General features: G+C 43.5%; 1 protein-coding gene across 3 annotated transcripts in view; it reads right to left on the minus strand.

The window, feature by feature from the left end:
- Positions 1 to 633: 633 nt before the first annotated feature.
- Ccr9 (C-C motif chemokine receptor 9) overlaps positions 634 to 19139 on the minus strand; it is a 73662-nt gene continuing 55156 nt past the window's right edge. For 2 of the 3 annotated variants that reach the window (XM_060384982.1, XM_021646553.2), the window contains 2 exons: positions 7477 to 7521; positions 634 to 3101 (listed from right to left, as the gene is read on the minus strand). In XM_060384982.1, coding sequence (XP_060240965.1) covers positions 2013 to 3101; positions 7477 to 7497 — 1110 coding nt within the window. In that variant the 5' untranslated portion in view covers positions 7498 to 7521 and the 3' untranslated portion in view covers positions 634 to 2012. Of the gene's footprint in view, positions 3102 to 7476; positions 7522 to 14699; positions 14804 to 19139 lie in introns of those variants that run through there. The other variant, XM_060384983.1, reaches the window with a different exon arrangement.

The raw sequence follows: 19139 nt of genomic DNA on the forward strand, positions 1-19139 counted from the left end.
TTAAATGTGAATGGCCTCCATGGGCTCACATGTTTGAATGCTTGGTCTGCAGTTGGTGGACTCTTTAGGAAGGACTGGGGGCTGTAGCCTTGTTAGAGGAGGTGTGTCACTGGGGGCAGACTTTGAGGCTTCAAAAGCTCACATCAGGGCTAGTCTCACTCTCTGCTACTTACCTGTAATCATGTGCAAGCTCTCAGCTTCTGCTCCAGCACCGTCTCTGCCTGCCTCACACGCCCCACCATTATAATCATGAACTAACCCTCTAAAACTACCAGTAATTCCCCCAATTAAATGCTTTTTTTCTATAAGTTGCCTTGTTATGGTTTCTCTTCACAGTAACAGAACAGTAAGACAGAATAGCTTATACTTCTTGCTTATTTGTCCAAGTTCCTCAAAAGGCAGATACCTGAGTCTCCTAGAAATGACAGTCAATGTTATAAACAGCTCTGACCTTATACTGACCTTGGTTTTGGAAGTGGTGCCTGTGATATTGAGGCCCACTTATCATTTTCTGCTGAGTTACCTGCTGGCCTTCCCAGAAATGCTTACTTTGTCTTTTATGTATGGAAAATATAAAGGAAGACAGAAAGAAAAACCTTGATGGGGGTGGGGTATACAGTCTTTTACAATTACTGTATTTCTATATAATCTTTAATTGCTCATAATATTGATAAAGAGTAAAACAAATGGCAAGTGGTGAACATTTTTAAATATACATTATAAAGCACTTTTCCAAGATATGCAATAATTTTTCCAATGTGTGAAATTCGACTAGTTAAAAACCCCTTAGGGTGGCAGTGAACAATAACTCTACAGTCTTATACTATGCGAGAGGGGATCTTATTTGTTACATTGTGTTACACGTGTTAGAAGACAATAGGCAGAAAGTGAATTATATTACTTATTTTTTTCTTTTGAAATTTTTATTTATTTTATTTCATGTGCACTGGTGTTTTGCCTGCATGTATGTCTATGTGAGGGTGTCAATCCTCTGGAACTGAAGTTATGGACAGTTGTGAGCTGCCATAGTGCTGGGAGTTGTTCTACGCTGTCCTCTAGAATAGTCAGTGCTCTTAATCTCAGCCATCTCTCCAACCCATTCTTTTTAATCTCTCTAAAGTTAAAAGTTAGTAAGCTGTTGGCACTACAGAATAAGGAAAGGGGAGGCAGCAAGGAGGCAAACACAATTCTGGGAGCCTTAGAAAGGACATGTCACTAACAGGGAGAAGATAGAAGAACCTGCAGCAAGTGCCTCTTCCCTTAAGAAGTCCCAAAGGCTAGGCCCCACCATCCAAACATATTCTCAGGTTTAATTCTGTGAGGGCCATTGTTCCCATACCAGGGAACAGACTAGATCCTTTCCTAGATCTGGCCTGCAGTGAGGTTTGGACATGGCATCTACTGCCAGACACAGAAGTGGGCTGGGAGCAACAGACTCCAGGTGATGTTGTGATGTGGTCAGCTGTCTGGCCAGTCTGTCCAAAATAGGAACAATGGTTCTCCCTGGCTCAGAAGAGACCAAAAGGATCAGAATGGCATTCAATCTCAGATTGTTTTGAGTGTATTCTAGATCAAAAATCTATAAGTAATGAGAAATACAGACATAGTCTTCCTACCAATAGGACTATAGAGAAAAGACCTTAAAGTAGAAAATGTCACCAAGCCTTGCTTGTATGTACTATGGCAGTGGCCAGTGCTCTTGTCACCTCTGGAGAGGAGCAGCATCAGAGCTGAAGTAACAGCACTGAAGAAAGTCAACACCTCCAGAACCCAGCTGTGCTGGTGATCAGCATGTGCACGGCTCACTTGCTATAACAAAAAATTAACTGGTCCCTTTCTGGGGTTTTCAATTTTGAAAACTGTTTGGCAAATTCTGACTGAGCGAAATGAAGTTTGGGCTCATTCCAGTTTGTTTTGTTTCCCCTCGTTTCCTTATTACTTGCTTTCTCTTTAGTCTCATCAGTAGGAAGAATGTTATGTCTAATGAGGACCCTCTGCCTCAATGAGTTCTCTCAGAGGGAGAGAGCCCCAGAAGTTGTCTCTAGTAGCATAGAAGAAAGCTTTAAGCTACCCTCTCTCCTTGTGAATGAAACCCACTGGGCCTGGCTAATGCATCCCATGGTCTTCAGGGCCTTCACCAGATCATGACGGAATCTCTCACCCACGAAAACATAGAGAACTGGGTTCAGGCAACTGTGAAAGAATGCAATAGTCTGAGTGACCTGGAGGCAGATGTCAATATTGATGGAAATAGTGCAGCTGGAGATGAACACGGTGTGGGCATCAACAGCCCGCACGACAAGAATGCAGTTGTAGGGGAACTGAGACAAAATGAAGACAGTGAGGACAGTGATGGTCACCTTGAGGGCCTTGTGCTTGGATGACTTCTTGGCATGTGCCAGTGTATGAATGATGATGGTGTAACAGAAGGCCATGACCATGAAGGGGAGGAAAAACCCCAGTATCACCTTCAGGATCAAGACAGCTGACTTCAGCTTAGCATTTTTATCCTTAGGATAGACCATGGTACAAACTGAAATGCCGGATTCCTCACTGACTTGGCTGTACAGCACCTCTGGAGTACAGAGCACAGACGCCAGCACCCAGATGCTAATGCAGACCATTTTGCTGTATAGCAGCCTTTTCTGCCTCCACATCTGAGCCTTCATAGCCCGTACAATGGCAATGTATCTGTCCACACTGATACACATGATGAGGAGCACACAGCTGTAGAAGTTCATCTTGTACATGCTGTTCACAACCTTGCACATGAAGGGCTGGAATGTCCACTGGCTGGCAGCAGCAATGGCCCAAAAGGGAAGAGTGGCAAGAAAGAGCAGATCAGCAACTGCCAAATTCAAAAGGAACATGTCAGTCATGGTCTTCACTCTTGTGCAATACCAGTAGACAAGGATGACCAGGCTGTTGCCCAGGGTGCCCACAGTGAAAACAAGCCAATACAGAGGTGGAAGGAAATGGCTTGCAAACTGCCTGACATTGTCTTTCTGACAGAATAAGCTACTGAAGTTGAAATTCATGTAGTCATCTGTGGAATCAGTGGAGTCAGAGTTGTAGTCGTCAAACATACCAGGAATAAGGCTCTGTAAAGAATAAGGATAGCATTTAGTCAAAAATCTCTTTTGAGTGATCTGGTCTGATGGTAGATAGAAGAATCCGACCCAATGGCAAAACTATGAGAAAGCAAAAGGAGCATGTGTGTTGGGAGGGGGCTGTGCTGTGACTTAGTCTGGCTTGATTGGGTTATAAAATACTGGTCACGCGGTGTCATGGTTTGAGGTGGGTTATGTAATATGACACTACCATGGGAGGTATTAATGAGGTCTCTTGGAATCCCAGTCCTACAATAGCAACTTGTCATAAAAGATGGAGAGCCTGGCTCTGGGATCTCTCTGACTTCCTATCTTGCCAAATGACTGTGTATATCTTCTTTTATGTTGTTTTCAGCCATACTGTGATATAACAGGAGACCTGCACCAGAGGTTGACCAGATGAGGCTGCCCAATCTTAGATCTTCAGGCTCCCAAACTGTAAACTGAAGAAAAGTTTCTTTATACATACCCCAATGTAAGGTGTTTTGTTAAAATAATAGAAAGTGACCAATGAGAGAAATATTTATTTAGTAAGTGTTTACTTCCCATCTGTAAGTTGGTTACTATGATAACTGCTAAAGGTACCAGGTAATCTAGTCTGGTTTCTACTTTCATAGAGCTTAACTTATTCACAAAGGATACAGAGAAGAAATGAACACTCATAATGTAGATGCAAGTATCTAATATGATAGGAAAGAGAACTTTTCGACCACAAGTGGACACTTTACTTGAACTGTGTGAGTGACTGTGATATGTGACAGTCCTTTCCCTCAACTATTCACATCTGAAAATATAAAAAGTCAACAGGAGCTCTTAAACCCACTGGAGTCACAGCACCTCTGAGTTTCCTGAGAGTCCCAGAAGTATAAACATATAACACAACACTCAACTGCACACATACACACACATTTGCATATACACACGATGACACTCTCAACTGCACACATAAATGTGAGTGCTGTAGAGATCCCAAGGGTTTTTGTTGCAAAAAATATTAAAAATTTCAAGACAGAGAGTATGAACATTCTTAAACACATGAACCCTGTGTGACCACAACTGTCACACACTCGGGGTACCGGTTTTGACAGGCACACATAGTCACACACATTGGGCACATGCACTTGTATACTCTCATGTGCCTAAACATTCCCACCCTCCTGCTCACTCATCTACACTCATGCACACAAGCATATCTACATAAACACATAAACATAAGCACATAAGCATATCTACATAAGCACATAAACATATCTAGACATGTATGCTAGTGTGTTATTACGCTTTCTGTGTGTACCATTGCTAGAGGAGAAGGAGATGGAAATCTAGGCAGGTAGATAGCAGGAATAGGAGGGTGCCAGGTCCAGAGCAAGGTAATTGCTGAATTGTTGAAGCCTCTATCCCATACCCACATGAGCTCACCTCCTACCAGCTCCTCCTGAGGGCTCCCATTGGGCTTTATCTTTTCACAGAGACGCTTAGTCACCAGTGTCTTGCCCTAAGGGACATTCTCTGCATTTCTCTTGTGAAAGGATAATCTCACAGCATTTTTTCCCCTGGGGACAAGTGCAATAATTTTTCAAGTCATCTGTCTGTATTTGAACTAGACATAATCTCTGTGAGGGTTTTGTTTTGCTTTAAGCAGTTATTATTAGTAAAAATATAAGTACAATTGGCTAGTTTATATACTTACACATTCGTATTTAATGATACAGTTACCCTAGTTTTCATTAACTGTGCTATATAATCCCCATCTGCTTCTGATGGCCAGCTAGCCTTTCCCAAAGCTTGCAGTTGTGAAATACTAGAGAATCTGCATATTGCATTTTCATTTTTAAAGTCACAATTGTCGCAAGCAGATTCATCCCTGAAGAAATTCTATAGAACTTTTTTTTTCCATTTTAATTAACATTGACAATAAAAGGCTGTTGAGATGTCCTTTAACTTCTTCCTTTGTAATGTTTCCATGACTTATTTGAATTTGGAGTATTATTTCTGTGTGTGTCTATGCATGCACATACACACATTTATGTGAGGTCTTATTAGATCAACATCAGAACATACTGAATATGCTGATAATAAAAAGTACATAATAAGAGGCTGGTGTGTCCAGAATTCTGAAGTTCACACCACTAAGTCCGACCCACTTGGACCCTGGCTGGAAAGAAATAGCAGTAGGACCTCATGGGTGTCCTCAGATGGTTCTTAAGAGCTCATTGTGAAAAGCTAAGCAAAGCTCCTCCCTGTTTTAGATATATTGGTCCCCATGTCTGAGGCACAAATTCTTAACTTAAATTTAAAGACTTCTCTATATCCATGCAATCACCTGAAAGACCAGTGTCAGAAGGATCCACCTCTGGTGCCAGAAGATTCCTGTCAACGCTGTATATGGGACCAGGTGAAAAGTCTCAGCTCCTTGGTAAAACTAAGGTATCAGATGAGGGGCCTGAATGGACTTTGAGAGAAAGCAGAGCTTTGGGGATGGAATTATACCATGAAAGCACCAAAACCCAGAACCAGGATGGTGGAAGGCTTACAGGTGAGAGGGATGTGAGTTAAACTATGAAGATGAACAAGGATAATTAGCAATCCACACAGAGGTTATGTGAAATTTTGCTTTTGTAGAGTTTTGTTGTTTAGTTTTCTTGTGTTTATTTGTTGTTGTGTGTATGTGTGTGTTTTCAAATAGCTTTAATAGACTCTTAATTATCCCAAGGCATGGAAGCAAATAGCAAACCTCTCCACATAGGTCGTGGCGGGGGGGGAGGTAATTTCTCCAGGGCACGCACGTTCACAAATGCAGTATCCTCGGACAGAGATGGATTTTAATGGCAGAGTGAGTACGGAGTCAAGAGAAGGGAGAAAGAAGGAAGAAAAGGACATAAAAGAGGGGTCAGCTCAAGATGGGTCTGGTCTCCGGCAAGAAGCATGAGGAAGGAGCTGATGCCCTGAAAGGTCCATGAGGTTAAGTTGGGAAAGGTGGGTTCCTGCACAGTCACAGAGAAAGAGCTAAAAGCCCCCTGCAGGAAGCTAGAATTCAAAGAAGAATGATAAATATCCTGGGTCCCTACGCCACCCAGATTTCCCCAGCACTCCTGAAGAGGAGGACAGCATGTCCTGAAGACGCTAGGATTACAGGCCCTAGTGCCTGCTGGAGAAATGGCTCAATAATTAAAATACCTACATCCCTCATTTGCTCCTCCAGTTTGCTTGAGACCTTGAACCTTCCATCAACTCTCCCTGTCTCAGCTTCCTCAGGGGCTGGCAGCACATGCAGCACCTGAGTAGTGCGGTCCTCAGAGAGGTAGGATAGGGATGGCACAGCCAGTTCACACCACTCTCACTGAGGTCCACCTGGATCCTGTGGTCCATCCGGACTTCTCTGACCATAGAGGGTCATCACTATAGGGAGGCACTTTTTTATCTAGGCTACATTTTCAGGTTTGACTATTTTCTGAAATCCCAAATGAGAAACCAAGAGACAGGTATCGCAGACGCAACCTGCTGAGCATCCGTCCCTCAACCTCAGAGTCCAGGAGCCAACTTCTACTGCTGAGAAAAATCAAGGTTGCCTCCTCACAAACTAGGACCAAATTAATGGTATGTGCAACCATATAAATATTCTCAGACAATGCTAAGGACATATTGATGTGTCATAAATATTTTTGTTGACAGTCTAATTCAGCCACCCCTTTCTGTAGGGCTTAGAAAACTACAAGGTAATTTGAAGGAAAATTTGTTCACTCTACCAAAGAGGCTTAGTTTTGATTATCCACATAGAAAGCATTTTTCCTTTTACAGGATTGAAATGAAAGCCCTCAAATATTGTAAGGTGCTTAGATTTTACTCTGTAAATAATCTGTCCTATACTTAATTTCATTTTGTGTTAATTTTTTTAAAAAATCTAGATAATGATTTGACCTGCTAAACTTGGTTCAGTTTTTGGCTTCTCAGAGAAATACCACTGTATGCTTTTGGAAGCACTGTGTGGTATTATGAGAGAAAGACAAATATATGTCCAACACAGGGCTTTTCTTTTAACAATTCAAGTGGGTTCTCCCTTCTTTTGTGTGAGCATCAGAACACACAAGGGACAAAGCCCATCCTCATCAAAGAGCACAAAACCCTTCTGCTATTAATAAAATGTAAATGTAAATTCTTCTCTCTTTTACAGCATGCTCCTCCAATGATGATTGTTTACAAAGAGAGTGGATATGGCCAGAATCGTCCCATATAATTAGTGATGGGCACTGCTGCCAGAGCTCTTACCCTGGAGCACACACAGGAAATTCATCCCTATAGTAGATGAGGAGGGCCAGAGAGTAAGAGTAGGTATTTCTGAGACACCTGCGGCCATGATTATACTCACTGTGAGTTCTGTAGGCATCATGGTGGGTCAGATGACAGCCAGCTTCTAGGAAAAAAAAAAAGAGGCAAAAATCAAACAGAAGACAGACTTACAGATTCACTCTGGGAACCAAACACCAAAGGTAGAGATTCAACATTGAACTTGTTTGTGAAAAATGTCCCAAGAAAGCATTAGAATGCATGTCCCTTTTCAGACTACAGCAGTGCATCAGAACATTATTGGAAATATAGGAAGAAAGCAGCAGTTCCAGCATTACTGCTTAGGTATCTAGCAAAACCTGCATCTGTGGATGCTGGACCACAGAGCCCCTTAGGCATTCTCCAGCCCATCCTTACAGGGTAGTTCATTTTCTTTCTGGCTCATCTTCTGTAAGGTCTGAGAATGGCTCCTCTCACTCCTACCATCGATTTATTATATTGCCTAGGCATGAGCTAGCAATACCAGGTCAGGTCTCCCTGAAGAAGGGTGTCCAGGGGCTCAGCTGGGGCAAGAAACCAGGTTTGTATAACCAGAGCTGAACTCTTTTGAGGAGGGGTCTGTGCCTGGACAGCACCTCCACCACAACCTGTCATTCTGCACCCAGTTCTGCATCTGGTAGGAGCTTGGGCCTTGTTGGGTATTCTCCCGGAGGGGGAGGGGGAGAAAGAGTTTTCCACTGTGTTAAGATTGGCTCTTTTAATGAGATTGCCGGCACTAGACAGCAGCTGGAACTCGGGAGTTCCAAGGCTGGTACTGCAGCCTTGGTGATACTGTGATACCGCAGTGCTGCAGCCGTTTGGGCCAGAAAGCAGATCCAGCGGCTGCTACATGGCCGTCAGCGTTGGTCAAGAGCGCTCCAGCAGCAGCCAAGGCAGCAATGGTTGCCAGACTGCAAGTCATGCCCCAGGGCCCAGCAGCGAATTCCAGGGGTCCAGCAGTGAATCCTTCAGGGAGGAGGGGAGCCCTTTTTTTCCCCAGAATAAATACGAGTCTCAAATGGTCATGGTGGAAGAGTGTAGTGAGAGAGCACTTATTTCTCGAATCAGGGACATTATAAACCTTGGGCAGTGGGAGGGGTCACAGGGGTGGATGTGATTCACTGCGGCTAGGAGTGCCAGGGATGCTTCATGAACATGCAGCAGCAAGTTCTGTCGTAAGGGGGTGCAGTACTTCATTATCCTGTGGGCAGCAGCGGCTTGGAGTCCCCAGGGACAGTTACAGGCTCGGAAAAAAGCCCAGATCTCATTGCCATAGGCTGAAATCCCCGGACTCAGGGCTTGCTCAAGAGGTTCTGCCCAGAAAAGGGAGTTGAACCTGTTTGTTTGTTTGTTTGTTTGTTTGTTTGTTTTGTTTTGTTTTCTCTAAGGACTACTTGACATTCCTCAGGTAGAGGATGTGGGAATTTGGGCTCCCTAGGAAAAGGCAGAGAAGAGGGAGCCCTGCTGACAAAGGTCTGTCATTTTGCTCTGTGCTCAGGGGCGAACAGGAATTCCAGACTCCGACCCTCAGTGAGCACTGCACATCTCGGTGCTAGAAGACTTGCGCCAGGAATCCAGCATGTTCCGTTGCTTCCTTTTCTTTCCTTTCCGACTCTATGCCCTTCTCAACGTACTGTGGATTTCATTATTCAAAATGAGGTGCAACCATTCTGGAAAACATTTGGTCAGGTGGTGTGTGTGTGTGTGTGTGTGTGTGTGTGTTGTATACATGTATAAGCATATGTGTGTGAATACTTGTGCTTGGGAAGGCCAGAGTTAACAGCCAGTGTCTTCACCTTCTATCTTTCTTTTTCATGCATATGGGTATGGGTGTATGACTGTGTACCAGATACATGCCTGGTGCCAGATGAGGCCAGAAGAGGGCATCAGATCCCTTGGAACTGGAGTTACAGGTGTTTGTAAGCTACCGTGTGGGCTGTGGAATTGAACCCAGATCCTCTGGAAAAGCATCTACTAAATACTCTTAACTGCTGAGCCATGTCTCTAGTACCTACCTTTTTCTCTTTTCTTTTTTATTTTGTTTGTTTGTTTTGTTTCATTATGGTAGGAGCTCTCACTAAGTGAGTTGCTCACTGAGAGTTCCAGGCCAGGCTGGTCTACATAGTAAAACCCTGTCTAAAAAGTAAAATTCTATTACATAGGTATTTATCTGCTTATTTTCATATATATATATGAAGTGTGTATATGTAAATATACACACACTTCTGTGTCTTCTGTATGTTTGAAATTAGATCTGAAAGGGGGAAAACATTAAAAAAAAAAAAAAAAACCAAGACAGATGGAAGCCTGGAGTGAGGCTGAATCTGAGTCAGTATGGACCTAAGCTTGGGCCACATTCTCACTGAATTTCACTGCATCTGTTGGTAGCTGGAGAAATTCTTATATTGTCTTTACACATTCTGGTTTTTTTTTTACTTTTGTTTTTTAAAATATATTTTTTTATGGAGCTAGAAAAATAACTTAGTGGTTAAGAGTGTATACTGCTCTTACAGAGGACTTGAGTTCAGTTCCCGGCACCAGCGTCAGGGACTCATAACCAGCAGTAACTCCAGCTCCAGGAGAGGCTGATACTCCTGGCTTCCATAGGAATCTGCACTCACATGCACATACTCCCACACAGACACAGACACACCGAAATATAAATCTTTAAAAATTTTAAATATTGGATAGCTATACAAAAGTTGAGAGAAAAGTCAAAATACCCAAATATTTATATCTCCAATAACTGATATCAACTTCTTATTTTCCTTCCCAGCCTTGTTTCTATGCATGTATGCACTTCTATTTTTTCTCTTTCTCTTTTCATCAAACAATTATGACATTTTATCCATCACTAAATATTCTCCGCCACCTAACTAAGCTGGCTTCCTGGCCTTCTAACAGGGGCTGGCCCACACATCATCTAAGCATTCCCTCTGGGAGTCTGCTAACTTGTCTCCAATTTCTGTTTATAACTACTTTGAAATACTTTTGGATGAATAGAAGTTGGACATGCATTTTTTCAGAAAATCATTCTCTTCTTTTTTTTTTTTTTTCCTAAGTGTGAAAATCACAAATTCTACCCAAGTTGCATTTATAAACTCTTCTGGGGTCCTTGGCTCTTTTGGGGAGGGATAATGGATCTCTATTCAGCCACCAGGTGTCATCAAGACATCCTTAAGCCAGTGTTAAGATAGGAAATTCAAACTACAAAAAGAAAAACAACCTTTTGGGGATAAAAATTACTTTTCCACTAAATGAGAAGTACCCTAAACTAAGCAACTGGATTTAGGAAGCAGAGACTAAACTGGAAACATGAGTCTTAAATAATTCCCTATATTTCTAGCACCAATGGCTTATGTCACCTGACTTTTCCTTGAATAAGGAGTTTTAACACTGATCACATGACAACTGAGAATTTTTTTCAAAAGAAAGAAGCCAGAAAAGGAAGGTGGTTTTGGTTACAGCAAGTTTTAGGGTGAGGACAGCAACAGATAGTGATGATGTTTGTACATTCAGGGTGTGTAGCTGTTGGCATGGGTGTTTATTTGCCTTTTTAGGATAAACAGTATCAAAATTTGTAGTGCAGGACACCTCTGCTCAGTAGTTGCTCTGCTGAGAACCTGCCCTGTTCTCTCAATACTGGAGCATTTTCTTTCAGAACAAGTCTGTAAATCTAAATATACAGCAACTGGATACACTTACTCCAAAACCACACATAGCCCATTAAAAAGAAGAAATTAGGCCATTAAAAATCATTAAAGTATAAATTGCACAAGACTGTGATTTATGATCTTTAAACATATATACAAGAACTTGTAACATTCTTGGAACAGAAGCTGTCCTGAAAAAGCCTAACCCATGGTCACCAGTGAAAAACAAGACTTGATTTTTTTCTTAATTTTTTTGTTTCAAATTAAAATACAAGTTTATTTTTATTTTTTAATTTATTCACTTTACATCCTGATCATAGCCCCCTCTTTCATCTCATCTGGTCCCATCCTCTTTCCCTTTTCTTCCCCATCTCCCTCCCCTAGTCCTCAGAAAAGGGAGCCCTCCTCCCTTATCTATCAACTGACCCCAACCTATCAAGTCTCTTCAGGACTGGCTGCATCCTCTTCCTCTGTGGCCTGGCAAAAGCACCCCACCAGGGGGAAATGATCGAGGAGCAGACAACAAAGTCCATGTCAGATACAGTCCCTGCTGCCCTTACTAGGGCACCCACATGGAGACTGAGCTGCCATGGGCTACATCTGAGCAGGGTACCTAGGTCCTCTCCATGCATGGTCCTTGGTCGGTGCATCAGTCTCTGCTCCTCCCTCCCCCCACCCCTGGGCTCAGATTTGTTGGCTCTGTTGGTCTTCTTATGGAGCTCTGGTCCCCTCTAGGTCCTTATATCCCCCACACACACACTCTTTCATAAGATTGCCTGCACTCTGCCCAAAATTTGGCTGTGAGTCTCAGCATCTGCTTCAATCCCTTGATGGGTAGCGTCTTTCAAAGGACATCTATGGTAGGCTCCCATCCTGTTCCCAAATTTTATAATGCATTAGAATATTTTAAAAAGTGTGTGAAATTGTAAGAGCTATTATAAAAATAACTTCTCAGTGTTTTTAAAGGGAGAGAAAAAGAAGGAAGAGCAGCTGCAGTCAAGTGCCTTCTGTTCAGCACACCTGCTTACCAAGCCTGCTCCGGCCCTGCGAGCTACCGCCATGTGAGCCACCCCTGTGGCGGGGGTCAGGCACTAGCTTCTTAGGGAGGTTACTCTTTCTTCCATTGTAAAGCTGCTTCTGGCACATAGGAAATTTGGAGAGAACCAAATACAAATACAGCACACACACACACACACACACACACACACACACACACACACAAACATACTCCACCCTAATGTAGGGCATGAAGACCACTAAAAGTGTGGAGCTCTAAATTCTTTTTATTTTAATCTTTGTCCAGATACTTGTCAAATGTATTACTGCACAGCCAGTCTCAGAGCCAGCTTTCATTTTCTTCTTGCCTTGAGAAGGAAGGCTGGGGGGGAAGGCGGTCACTATGACAAAAACACACCAAGAGGGAAGGAACTACTCACATCCTTCAGTGACCTGTTCTTCACTCTCCTTATGGTCTCCTTGTGGACCCCTGACAGCTGAGTCTATGTGGTGGACTGAGCTACAGGGAGAGCTATGGACCAGAAATCATAGCCCCTCTGCCTTTGCTTTCTCCTTCTGCCTGTGGAGTTTGGCAACAAGGAACATGTCCTCACAGAGCCTTGGTTCCTCATCTGGAAAGTGAAGGCAGTAACACTCCTACCTGATCCCAGGGCTTAATTGCCAATGATGTAGCAAGCTATGCAAATGATCTGCTCAGAACATTAGCTTTGTGAGATAAGAGGTCACTCTCATCCACAGTCAGTGGCCGGGTGTGCTGGACACTAGCTGGGCATAAGCGACTTGTGTGATAATTCACACCCTCAAGAAGCTCAAGTTCAGTGGGTAAGTTGAGTCTGAAAATGGCACAAAAACAACGTCCTGAGAGGTTGTAGGGATGAGGAAAGGGGAATCCTAGTTTCAGCACCAGGGAATATCCAGGAGGGCTTCACTGAGGAGATGACTCTGCTAACCCCGGAGGTTTGAAAGACAGAGTCATGGGATGAGGTGGGGGAACATTGCTCTGTAGCAGGAAAAAGACGTCACCTAAGATGCAGCATCCAGGAGGCAGAGGGAAGCTGCTCATTCTACAGAAGAGAAAGGGCCTGAGGAAGGCCGGTCTGCAGTCATCACTACTCTGCCATTATTTTCCTCGTCTCTGTTTTCCTTAAGGGACCGACAGAAAAATCAGAGGGAGGTGGCTTGTCACCACCCACATCCAGTGCTACTGCCACTCACAGTAGCTCACACTGTAAACAGGCGGTATGAACCCAGGTCTATACTTTGACCTTTGTCCTATTTGCTACTCATGAGTTGAATCATCTTTTAAATTTTGTGGTGTGTGTGTGTGTGTGTGTGTGCGCGCGCACAGCTCTGCTTTTTTTTTTTTTTTTTTTTTTCTTTCTATATTGGATCAGGGACTCTGAGTCATCTACCTTAGAGCTCACTTCCCTGGGACCTGTGAGTACAAGCCTCGAGTATAGGCAAGAGTGGACAGAAATTGGAAGAGGGCTCTGAAACTCCAGGTGCTGGAATGACCGTTATTTTGGATTGTTTGGCAAAGAAAATAAGGAGACAGATTCACTCAGACAGTTGTTACTTGCAGGTCCAGATCAGCTCAACAACAGCTGCCCTGCCCTGCTGGCTGGCTTTCGAGCAGGCTAATTAAGAACTGAAGAATGGGGTGTGGGGTTCATGGAGAGATGGCTCAGCACTTAGGAGCAGATACTGCCCTGGCAGAGGACTTGAGCATGAGTCCCAGCCATGCTAAATGGCTCACAACCAGTCATCAATGCTTCAAGCACCTGTTCTCACATGTACACATGCACAATTCAAAGTAAAATAAATCTTTTTAAAAAATTTTAGAACTGAAGAAGGTGGACATATTGTAAAAGAAAAGACACACCAATTTTCTATGGATGGGTCATTTAAAATAGCTTGGTTTCTTTTCTAATAAAAAAATGAATGTTTTCACAACACACAAAAAAAGATTCAAAACTACAAATACAAACACACACACACACACACCTTATATATAAATGATGAAAAAGTAAAAAATCAAGTACCACTTTTCAGTTTAGCCATTGTTAAATTTCTGAGGCATATCTTCTTACTTTTTCTTTAACACCACACACACAAATACACATTCAGTGGAAAGGTGACCACACTGCACATAGTATTATACGTATGTTCTAGCCAGTCTTTCCTGGGCCGCTCTTCGGTGCTGAACACAGCGTTATGATGTGCAGTGTCCACTGCACCGCTCACTTCTTGTCAGTCTTCTCTGCTATATAAGCCCTTTCCACGGCCAGTCTCTCAGACCCCAGGCTGTCCCCCTTCTCACACTTTTGGTAACCCTCTTGCAGCCTGTCCCAACACTGCTTCTCCTACCTTTAAGGTACAAATCACACACAATGGCCTTGAACCTGACCTTTACTGTGTGCCAGGAGGGATCCTACAAGAAGCCTGAACCATTCTGGAACTTTCCAGCGGAAGACATGGTACTCATGACACCTGAACAAAAAAGTGCAAGCGTGTGATATAGATGCCTTGTTGGCAGCATATAGCCAAGGACACAGGTGCCATCCAGGGCACAGAGGAGAGAAAGAATGCTACTCACCAGAAGGGGAAGTACAGAGCCTGGGTCTGTGTGGAGAGGACCGCTGCAGCTGTCTGGGATGAGGGTTAGGCTTCTGTGGGTTCTAAGCAAGCAGCTATCCACTAAAACACACCAAAAAGGAAACAAGGCCCTCTGCCTGTGTTGTCACTGGTGGGGTAACCCAGGAGGGTGGGGAGCCACCTGCTGCAGCTTCTGTGACACACAGCAATTATTTGCAGCCAGAAGTGCAAAGCTGAGAACCATGATGATTAAGGGAAAACATCTCCAGTGTGGACAATGAGTATACAGAATCTAAGAGCAGATTGTCTTCATTGGCCTCTTACAGGGACAAGAAACATGTCCTGGCCAGAGGCACACATATGAACAGGCTTATGTGAGTTGCCACCTCTAGGCTGTCCATCAAGATGTATCCTTTAAGACCTCGAGAGACCTGTGTTACCCAACCCCATTGCTAGTGACCAGCGTTCCCACTGAAATGGAAACTACAATGGGAAGTTGACACTCAACATATGTACCAATGGCTGCCACAGGGGACTGTACAGAGGCCTAACATTTCTGACATGGCAGAGCGCTCTGCAGATGGTGTTACCATAGAAAGCTGTGTAAGCGATGGCCAACTGGGAACAGATTGTGAAGGACTAGGTACACCCACCTTAAATGCAAGAAGGTTTTACATATACATTAACATTACCAGCTAAAGGTCTTTATGAATCATGGGCGTTTCAATGAAGTTTTGAAAAGTCTCAACATGCAAATGTTACATTTTTATAGAAGCACAGGGCCACAGAATGAAGATTCTCTATTATTATTTTTTAAACTCCTTTTTAATATTTAAAATATACAAATCACAGCTCATTTGAGAAGATTAATTTCTGTACTTTATGAATAATATCAAGTTATAAGTGAGTACATACCATGTGTGTCTTTCTGGGTCTATGTTATGTTACTCAGAATAATCTTTTCTAGTTCCACCCGTTTGCCTTCAAATTGCATGATGTCTTTGTTTTTAAAAGCTGAGTAGTATTCCACTGTGTAAATATACCACGATTTCTGTATCTCTTCTCTGGTTGAGGGACATCTATGTTGTTTCCAGTTTCTGGTTATTACAAATAAATCTGCTATGAACATAGTTGAACAAATGTCCTTGTGACATGGTGGAACATCTTTTGGGTATATGCACAGGAGTGGTATAACTGCATCTTGAGGTAGAGCTAGTCCCAATTTTTCTGAGAAAGCACTAGATTGATTTCCAGAGGTTATACAAGTTTGTACTCCCACCAGCAGTGAAGGAGTATTCCCCTTGCTCCACATCCTCAAGAGCATGAGTTGTCACTTGAGGTTTTGGTTTTGTTTGTTTGTTTTTAAACTTAGCCATTCTGACTGGTTGTAAGATGGAATCCTAATCTGATGGAAACAAATGCAGAGATTCACAGCCAAACAATAGGCCAAGCTCTGGGAGTTTTGTGGAAGAGTGGGAAGGATTGAGGGAGCTGGAGGGGTCAAGGACACCACAAGAGACCTACAGAGTAAACTAACCTGGGTCTATGTCAGCTCACAGAGACTGAGCCACCAACCAAAGAGCATACATTGGCTGGACCTAGACCCGCCCCCATATACATATATAGCAGATGTATATATAGCTTGGTCATCATGTGGGTCCCCTAACAATGGGAGTAGGGTCTGTCTCTGAATCTGTTGCTGCCTTTGGATTCCTTTCCCAGAGCTGGGCTGCCTTGTCTGGCCTCAGTGGAAGAAGATGCACTTAGTCCTGCTGAGACTTGATGTGCCAATGTAAGTTGGTGCCCACTGGGGGCCTCTCCTTCTCTGAAAAGAAGGAGCAGAGGGAATGGGGGGGCATGAGGATGAGACTCAAAGGAGAAGAGGGAGGAGGCTGGGATCAGGCTATAAAGTGATTAAATAAATGGAAAAGAGAGAGAGACTACTTTCCTCTTGATGCATTTAGCATCCTGTTGACTGAGTGCAGTGTTACTCCCCAAAACATTGTTCAGCAATCACTACCAACTTGTACAGAACAAAGGGATTTGTAATTTTCCCTAATTTATATGTCAGTGGGAAAAAGCCAATAAACAAACGAAAAGCAGAAAGACATGAGCAGTAAGAATGAAAGATGCAATTGATTCATCAACCTCCAGGGAACCATGGTGTGAGTAAGCCAAGAAATTCCCTTCCCTTGTCCCACATTCATGAGCACAAGTAGTGTCTACAATGGTACTGTCAGGCTCTGACAGTGTCTAATACTTCAGAAAAGGAGGGAGCAGCAGGAAGAGGATGTTCCAAACCTCTGGGCACTTTAGGCAGAGATAGCTTTGAACTTTCTGTGTTTGCCTTGTGCATGAAAAGCTTCCTGGATGGACAGACTTGAATGTTTGGACTTCCTTCTCTGACATCTGTCTCTTCAGCAGGTGAGAGCATCCCAAGAAAACAGTGCTAGTGCATCAGACAGCCAGAAGAGCTGTTTCAAAGAAGGAAGGTGATAGAAACAGGGGGAAATAAAAGTCAAATTGCCCTGCAGTCAGATTCCTTCCTCCACATGGGCTCCATGGTCCAGGAGATATCAAGTCCAGAAGAGGCTCTGTTCTCACTCACAAGGATCCTCTCCTAGGACATATAGAAGAGGCTGGGGAGTCAGGAAAAGGCAAGAACATCCCAGAAGAGCTTCTCAAAGGATTCTCAAAGAGATTCTCAAAGGAACCCAGGGTACTGAGGTGCCTTTTCATTGTCTAGTTTAGTTCATCCCTTGCAGGGAAAGCTTTATCCTTTTGTCATCTTTGCTGGACATCTGCATTACCTGTTAGAATTCAGAACTGGGTGACAGAGGTTGATAATCCCTTTTCAATTGATTGAATTGAAACCCTCTTTTCAAAGGGTCTCTGTATTTTCACCCTAAGATGAGCTCAAGAAAGCAGGACACTGGCCCTCAGACACTAGGCCAGCTGTTGTATCAGCTGTATATATCTAGTGAATAACTGGAATCCACAGATGTAGTCTAGGAGTCCCAGTGTCTATAGCAAAGATTCAAGCTGGCCTTGTTACTGAAGCCTGTGGACTCATCTGATCCCATTTTGCTCCTTCTCATAAACCATGTTCTAGAATGGTCTTTGGTAGAAAAAAAAATTCTGCTTCAGTTTTTTGCTCTCCGAGCACACCGACTCTCCTCCTTCTTCAGTATTCACACATATTAGGAAACCACATTTACACATTGCAGAAGCACATAGTGGGTCTTTGGAAGGATGATGTTGTCTGTCTCTTTTTTTACAGATTAAGGTCTGCCTGACCTGAAAAGAGAAGGTATAATGAATCACCAAAGAGCAGTTTGGTGGTAAAGCTCTGCTTTGTGTAGCACAAAGAGTCCCAAGTTCAAACTTGTAGGAGTGTGAAAGGACCCTTCTGCCCCCACTGATCCAGTGGAGAGGGATCAGGCAGGCCTTTGGCCATGGTTGTGGCCCAGAATTACTTTCCAGAAATTTATTAAGCATTTTGTATATAAATTAAGGAAAACAGAAGAAACCAAGTGCAAGTCCTAGGAATTGAGGAGAGAGCTAAGAATGTTTTGGCAGCAGTAGAGACATCCCAAAGTCCAGCATGCAGCCATATAGAGCTGCAAGAAATAACTCTGAAATGAGTGGGACTGAGAAACTGATCTTTTAAAAATTTCTTTAACCCAGGTGTGGTAATGCAAGCCTTTAATCCTAGCACTCAGAAGGCAGAGGCAGACAGATTTCTGAGTTCAAGGCCAGCCTGATCTACACAATGAGTTCCAGGACAGCCAGGGCTACCCAGACAAACACTGTCTCCAGAAATTAAAAGTAAATGAATAAAAATGTAAGAAGTATTGAACTGCAGTTACATTGCTCAGGTGGACCATGTAGGCCCAGCTGACCTGTTTGTAGACACTAGCGTGCTCACATTAGCAACAACCTCAGTAGGGCTAGGGTGCCAGCCAACCAGCACTCTTCTCTCTGGGACAGAAGGGAGCTCCGCTTTCCCCCCAAAACATCATCAGGGCTGGCTCTCACTATCAGCTAGCCTTCCTAGAATGCTGAACTCTTCAAATTCCTTATGATCTGTGGTTAACAGAGGGGGAAAAATGAGAATGAGTGCCTTAGGCACTCTGCCTCACCCCTGGTTGGGAAGCTGCTACAGACAATGCTCTGAGACAAAGGCAGTAACCACATGTACACATCTACATCAACAGTGGGACCGTGGGCCCTGAAGGGGCTGGAAACATTTGGCTAAGACACCCAGCAGGCGGCAAGTACTGCAGCAGAGAGCGTAAGATCGCTGAGAGGCTGCCAAGAGGTGTGCAGACCTTTAATAAAGGGGCCGTGAGCATGAGGGGAAGTCATTAGCAGACAGTGGTGCTCTCACATTGGACTTGGCCTGGCTGAGGTGTTGGAGGCCCTGGGGACGTTGCAAGTG

Source organism: Meriones unguiculatus, chromosome 6 (assembly GCF_030254825.1).
Source record: "Meriones unguiculatus strain TT.TT164.6M chromosome 6, Bangor_MerUng_6.1, whole genome shotgun sequence".
NCBI classification, from domain to species: domain Eukaryota; kingdom Metazoa; phylum Chordata; class Mammalia; order Rodentia; family Muridae; genus Meriones; species Meriones unguiculatus.